Genomic DNA, 7,351 nt, shown 5'->3' on the forward strand with positions numbered 1-7,351 from the left:
GCATTAATGATAGTTAGGGTAAGTTCAACACTTGAATATCATCAGTTCATAGTTGTTTTACTACTTTAAACATTCGCTAATTCAACTTAAGTTTTGTGAAAGCATCACATCTAGTTAAAAAGAGAAATATATTTCCCTGTAATTACTGATTTACCTGGGACTTGATTGATTTTGGTGCCTGTAGTTTTATTTTGGCAAATGCTTATTTATGAAGCAACAATTAAATTACATGGTAGCACAGCTAATCTGAGTTCATCTGTTTGGTTTTTTTCAGGTCATCTATCAATTCAATTATATGAAGTAGCCTATTATCATAAAAAAATCAACGGTTCTTTTCAGAGCCATATTCCTCTTCCTACTCTCTTTCACCCCTCTCGTTTTCTTGTCTTTTGTTTTGTTTTTCTCCCTCCCTGTATGTCAGTTCATCTTTTGTTTGTTGTTGCCCTTTTTATCCTCACTTAAAAATGGCATCCAAGCAACTGAATGAATGGCTAGAGATAGGGAATGCCCTCGCAGATGAGTTGGCAAATAAGGCAAGTACAACATTATCCAAAAATGTATTATAACATTTACTCAAATGATAACAGACACACACATTACAAAGATGTGTGTGCAACAATTAAGGGAAATATATAATCTCTTTTATATATTTATATATTAAGATACCAAAGAAACCAAAGAAACCGAAGATACAGAAGATACCAAAGAAAATAACGCAAGGATCAAATGTTTCCTGGAGGAAGAGGGACCTGGATGGGAACATTATAGCCCAACATTGGAATAAGAATCAATCTGGTCTCTAAAATATAATCTAGTTCTAGTGTTTCATTAAGTTTTAATGTCGTTGGTCGGTCCTCAATAATGTTTCCCATATCATCGTACTTTGTTTTATGCAGTTAAACCTTCCAGCTCTCAGAAGTCCCCAGAGGTCGAGGAGACACATGAGATTCCTCTACAGGTCCCAAGTCTTGGTATGCACAATGAATTCTTAAATTATCCTTCAACTTGAAATGTAGGTAATTGTTTGTAGTATGTAATAGCTTTGTTCATGATACATTGTAAAGTGAAAAGCCATGTATGGAATATCTTTTTTTAATTAAACTAAATTCCATGATTTGTTTTATATTTTGTTATTTTAGATCAACATCTTCAGACACTGAGAAACCTGTTGGGTTCTCTCACTGTCCCTGCATCATCAGAAGAAACACCCACTGCATCAACATGGACCCAAAGACAGTTGAAACGTGAACAAAAATTCAGAGCTGCAATGCCAGAGCTCCTTAATTTGAAATTGGCTGCAGAGATTGTCACTACACGTTCCTGTCTCCAATGCAAAACTGCTGATGCTGTGGTCCGGTGCTTGGACTGTGTTCCACCAGGAACTCCCTTTCTTTGTCCGGCATGTGACCCTATTATCCATGGTAAACATGTCTTCCATGACAGGGAAGCCATGTTTGATGGGTTTTACAGACCTATTCCTCCCACATCCTTAGTGGTTGTGGATGAAAGTGGCCAATATGGACTCTGTGAACAAGGTGGGTTCAAATAATGTATTACATATTCCCTTAGCATGGTTTCCTAATGTGCACTACATATACAGCGGCATCATTTTCACCATGTCGGAAGTTTGACAGTTAAACAGTTAAAATGTCTCAATTTGTATTGACTACATGTCCTAATATGTCCTAACATGCATATGAATCTCTGAAATTGTCTTTGCTGCAGTGTGTCTGCTTCCAATTCCTCCGCCATCCCAAATCTGCTTCTGTGGTCCAAGCCAAGATTTCACCATCATCCCAGGAAAGCAGACCGTGTTGGTGACTATCAATGGTTTGTTGCCACCAGAAGACGATCAAGCAGAAATACAGGATTACTATTATACTTTTGTCCTACATTGCATAGATAGCTGTCAAATTGCACATTTATATTTTTTCTCAGGTCCATACAACGTTCGTCTGCCTTCTGTGTGCTGTCCAATTTGTTCCGCCAAATGGTCCCCGAGCATAGGTGACTTGCTGGGATACAAATACTGGCCAGCAACCGACAGCTGCAAAATTATTTTTAAGTTTGATGTGTTCACATCATTCGAGCAAATGAAATTGGCCAGCCCAGCATTATCCCAGCAAGTATTTATAAAAATGCTTGAACATCGATCGTTTTCCACAGGAAGGGTAAGAATAAAATGTGGTTTTCAAGATTTTTGTATACCAAACTTTTAATTAACCAAATGAATACCATTCTTGTTTCCAGACAGCCAGAATCTGTAGCGATATCTTCCACAGAGTCTTTCGGGAGTTTGCCTTCTGTAATTACAGACAAGAAGATCTATGCCTGGTGGAGCCCTTTAAATGCCCAGCATGCACACCTGACATGCTGGCTATTGCTGTAGATGGCAATAGAAAGCATTATCGCTTCAAGAAGTCCAGAGGGTCAGTGAAATCATATTCTCATTTTAGTTGTTGTTTTATTGACTAAGCTGAATGTCTTTGCTGAAATGTCTAACTTTCCCCAACTCTGCAATTTCTTTTTCCAAAGTTTGTAGACCATCAGAAAACAATAGTTGGTTTGAAATTAAACATAATTATATAAATCCAATTCATAAACATTATTGTATATGACGCCTGTAAAGTTAACTCAACTTTAAAATGTTAAATGGTTGACGTTAGTTGGATATGTTGGAGCTAAGAACCAGTTTTGGATATAATCGCTTCATGAAAAATGTATTAAATTGCCCAGGAACCTTTTTCTATGCCTTCCTCTGCCCTATTCCATGCCCATCAATATAAAGGATGTACTTTTATTTTTACCTTTTTACAAGAAGTCAGTAAACTTTTCACTAATGTTAAATAATGGTGGCAAAAGACTTTACACAGAATTACAGATCAAATTCACAAAGACCTTTTCCACATTTATGAAAATGTTATGGCAAAAGCAAATTGGCCACATTAAATAGAGGACACAATCAAACTTATGTATGTATGATAAGGTTGCTTACAATGTCTTTCTCGAAATTCGCAGGACAGATGAACCGTCTCTATTTGATGGACTGTTCATTGCCCAGGACAGTAAAGTGTCTGCCTTTGTCGACAAAATCAGGAGCCAGATGACGATTGTAAGAATCTATTCAATCCCCTAACCCTTTATTTATTTTTCTTAGCACAGGGTTAAATGTAACAGATTGTGTCTATTTCAGAAAAGTGGTCGTGATGTTTGTGGACCGGCAACATTCACAGCTTGCAGAGAAACCTCACACAAGTCCAGGGCCAAGGTGGATGAGGAAGGACTGCAAATAGCTGTGTGCAGACATGGCATCTTACTACAAGGCCTAAATCACTACCGTGGTGAAATATATGCCTACCCAATGTTCCTGCAGAAGGAGCTGGCTGAAGTTGCGAATGCAACATTCTTTTGTATGGATGTTGCCTGCAGGTAGTTATAACTATTGCAAAATTGGAAGTGTTTGTGGGAAACGTGTTATCTATTTAATTCTTGCACATCCAGTAGATGTAAAGCAAAAAAAGCATTCATTTGGATAAATGCTGATGTTGGTTACAAGGATTGTACTGGTAATTTTAAGGACCTGGTTTATCTTTTTACTATTATGCCATCATGCAACTGGAAAAGCTAATTGATTTTGTCATTACAGGTACTGGCCTTATTTGGAGAAGATGGCAGCAAAGTTGCCTGAGCTCCAACCACTTACAGAGATGAAACCTTTTCTCTCTGTAATGCACGCCAAGGCCCACACAGGCAAATGCGAGGTACAGTATGCAAGTTAAACATTTGTGTCACTAGATTCAAAGGTTTTAGAAATTGTAGTGCACATAAGAATATCATGTAGTATATTCTATTCAAGCCTGTGGAATAATTGTAATAGTTACAAATGTTGACAAAATTGTTACAAAACAGACTGTCACAAGGATAGGCTTCCAAAACCCATTATGTTTATTTTAGTAAATATATCCGCACTGTAGAAATAATGAATGAATAGAGCTTCAAATAACTGCAGTTGTGACATTGTAGTTCAAAGCATAATTCAATATCAGAACATTTTAACTTTCTGAAATTGCTCCTGACACTGATGATAACTAAAGATGTACAGTACAAGAAATTATAATATTGAACTAAATAGCTAGATCTCATTGTTTATGATTCTGAGCAGGTGAAGTGGGGTGGCAGAAGCCAGGAAGGTGCTGGAAATACTGTCGGCGAGGAAGTGGAACAGGTTAACAGCTTCCTCTCAAGGGCAGCTCTGACAACAAAATACATGACCAAATCAGGTTGGTAGAGGAAAACAAATAGTTTTAAGTAGTGCCACATTGTAAAGCTCATATGAATTTTCATGTTTTTGTGTTTACAGCTAGAGCAGATATGATAACCGTGCTGGCTATGCAATGGAACCACAGGAAGGTGGAGAATCTCCACAAGACACTCTCAAAGAGATTTGTCAAAGTAAGACGTCCATGCTGCATTTCAAAATGTATATTAAGACTATCTGAGTTTGTTGTTGTAGTAATTTAACACCATCCTTAGCTACATGTTGTTGAATTGAATGTATTCTGCAATCATTTCATTATGATGGTGCTGCCATGGCACACTGTTCTGCCAAGAGAGTCTCTGTTCTGTTTGTTTTTAATAAAGCACTATAGGTTGATTCATCTGAATTTCTGGATAATAATAATAATAATAATAATAATAATGTTAATCCTGCTTGATCTTGAAAAAAAAGGGACACTAAGGTGATACTTGCCAACCTTGAAGAGAAGGTGTTTAGCATTTCATGTTGTTGTCTGGTCAGTTAATGTGCATAAAGGAATTCAGTAAAAAGCAACCTTCTCAACCAACTGGAACGCATATTCACTTTTTCCTTTTAAACATTCTAACCAGACTACACAGAGAGCACAAACTGAAGTGGACAATCTTGAGAGTCTCAAGCAAGAGCTGAACATCTCCCTGGAGGACACGGAGCAGTGGGTGTTGGAGGTCAAGCAATGGGCAGCCACTGGTATGTTATATGATCACTGTGGTATAGATTTGGTTCCATATTTCCAAACATTTGGCTTCATGTTTTATGATTACACCTTGTTGTTTCTGTTTTCAAGAGAAACATGGAGCCCAGAGTAGCCAAGAGGAGCTCCAGAGAGAAATAGATGAAATTATTTATTCCCTCCGAAGAAAGAAACACGACCTCTATCGACAAAATGGTATTTATTATTACGTTATCTAGAAACAATATTTGTTTCTTGTTGTTGTTGTTTGTATTATTAATATTAGTTTATTTGTATTTTGTTTTACTTTACAGACAGCAACCAAACAAGGCAACGCAAACGGAGAAGACTGACAGAGCTCAAGAAGAAACTCAGAGAGAGGATACTGCAGTACAACACCATTGATGCCTGTTCAGAGAAAATTGACACAGAAGCAGCATGCGGTCTGTCTGAGGATGTCATTCTGCCCTGGGAGGCGCAAGGAGATGGTAAGAAACAACTTGTTTTTGTTTGCCCTAGATATTCCATAAATTCAGTTGAAGTACTAGAATACAATCACCAATGTAACACAGAGCTATCAACATAGGTGTCACAAATCATCATGATCACAACAAATCATTTTAAAATAATTATATTGAAAGGTCTGTATGATGTTGCCCTATCAAGTCTTAATAGTCTAGTCTCACTGGAACAGGCATATCTATGGAAACAGTAAAACCCTTCCTGACCACCCTGAACTGCATACTAATGTTGAATCTCAAGACATACTGAATGTAATTCTGCCAACATAGACAGAATTGAAAAAATTCAGCAAGCGGCGAGGTTGAATTTTTTTTTACCAGATTTTAAGGTTTTGGTCAATTTAATTAAAAAAGATTGAATACAAACTGATATTATTTGTTTTATTAGCCTTACCATTGTGGTTGTTATATTTTGTGTTTTTTCCATTATAGTGGTGAACCTGCGCACAAAGAGGCGACTTTTTGACCAGGTTACGCTGGTCAGGCGTATGGAAGAGGAGAAAGTCATCATTGTGAAGGAGATGACCCAGCATTGTCAAAATCTGAGGCAGGCACTGGACAAACTGGACCACCTCCTTCATCAGACAAAAGACGACATCAGGAACCAAAGTATGTTCCACAAATACCGATTTATAACATTTGCCACTGTCCCCCTCCCAGTGTCAAATGTCTATCACTGAATAGCATCTGTAATGATTGCATTTTTTCTGAATCACAAATCTTTTTAGCTAATATACAGCCTCGGAGTTAAACATTCAAATTGCTTATATGGAACCAACATCAATGCTAACTAAAAGTTGCCTTACATAGACCGTCATTTTGTCTTTTTATTTTAGTTTCTCCAAGCGATATAACAGAAGAGGGATACAGGGGACTGCACTGCTGTATTTTACACCATCAATATCTTCTGGAGCAGAAACTGAGCAGAGTCACCAGCACCTACAGCTGTATTGGCTCGGACTCGTCTTTTCTCATGATGGAGGAAGACATTGAAGACGGTAATGAGGACGACGAACAGGACGGTGATGAGGACGGTGATGAGGACAACGAACAAGACGGTGATGAGGACGGTGATGAGGACAACGAACAAGACGGTGATGAGGACGGTGATGAAGAAAACTAACAGGACGGTGATGAGGACAACAAACAGGACAACGAACAGGACTTAACAAGTCTATTGTGTTGTATGCATGTCAACGTATTAAAACGAGTATTACGATTGAATGGCTTGTTTATTACCTTTTTTTTTTATATGATCCTGCTTTGCATTTACTATGTCTGGTATTCAACTAAATGCCATTAGCAGTTATCAGTCACCTTCAGATCCGAGTTACCTCGAGGGCCAGAGGTTCCCCACCCCTGGTATAAGGTTTTGGTGATCACCCTTATTATCATCATGTCATTTAATCATGACCTGTTTAATTAGCCAATGCTTACATCCAAAGAATGTGTCTAGACTTTACTCCTACAGACACACACTAACAATACAAATTGAGCTAAGTAATACACTCACGAGCCACTTAATTAGGTACACCTTGCTAGGATGGGTTGGACCCCCATCTGCTTTCAGAACTGCATTAATTCTTCATGGCATAGATTAAACAAGGTACTGGAAGCATTCCTCAGAGATTTTGCTCAATATTGACCTGATCGCATCACGCAGTTGCTGCAGATTTGTCGGCTGCACATCCATGACGCAAATCTCTGGTTCACCACATCCCAATGGTGCACTGTAGGATTTGGATCTGATGACTGTGGACTGTGACATTTGAGTAAAATTCATTGTCATGTTCAAGAAACCAGTTGGAGAATATTTGAGCTTTGTGACACGGTGAGTTATCC

At 38.1% G+C, this 7,351-nt stretch overlaps 1 protein-coding gene across 3 annotated transcripts; it reads left to right on the forward strand.

The window, feature by feature from the left end:
- The first annotated feature begins 810 nt into the window (after positions 1–810).
- On the forward strand, positions 811–7,351 carry LOC307025068 (uncharacterized protein). 3 transcript variants are annotated; one of them, XM_079659651.1, is made up of 14 exons: positions 811–971; positions 1,140–1,535; positions 1,726–2,171; positions 2,251–2,429; positions 3,019–3,112; positions 3,194–3,429; positions 3,647–3,761; positions 4,163–4,280; positions 4,361–4,452; positions 4,888–5,005; positions 5,103–5,204; positions 5,303–5,476; positions 5,942–6,118; positions 6,346–7,351. In XM_079659651.1, the coding sequence occupies exons 2-14, from the start codon at positions 1,268–1,270 to the stop codon at positions 6,630–6,632; spliced, it is 2,406 nt and encodes an 801-aa protein (XP_079515777.1). In that variant the 5' UTR covers positions 811–971; positions 1,140–1,267; the 3' UTR covers positions 6,633–7,351. The 3 variants fall into 3 exon arrangements, with proteins under 3 accessions (XP_079515777.1, XP_079515778.1, XP_079515776.1); XM_079659652.1 differs by having other exon boundaries at positions 811–1,535; positions 1,726–1,830; positions 1,939–2,171; positions 6,346–7,350; XM_079659650.1 differs by having other exon boundaries at positions 811–1,535.

Source organism: Notothenia rossii (genome assembly GCF_949606895.1).
Source record: "Notothenia rossii genome assembly, chromosome: 11".
NCBI lineage: Eukaryota > Metazoa > Chordata > Actinopteri > Perciformes > Nototheniidae > Notothenia > Notothenia rossii.

Bases quoted from the DNA above. Each gene is read 5' to 3' on its own strand.
- LOC307025068 (XM_079659650.1), top strand. From the start codon at position 1,268: ATGCCAGAGCTCCTTAATTTGAAATTGGCTGCAGAGATTGTCACTACA. The intron at 1,536-1,725 runs GTGGGTTCAAAT...TCTTTGCTGCAG, and splicing joins ATATGGACTCTGTGAACAAG to TGTGTCTGCTTCCAATTCCT. The intron at 4,281-4,360 runs GTTGGTAGAGGA...TTGTGTTTACAG, and splicing joins AAAATACATGACCAAATCAG to CTAGAGCAGATATGATAACC.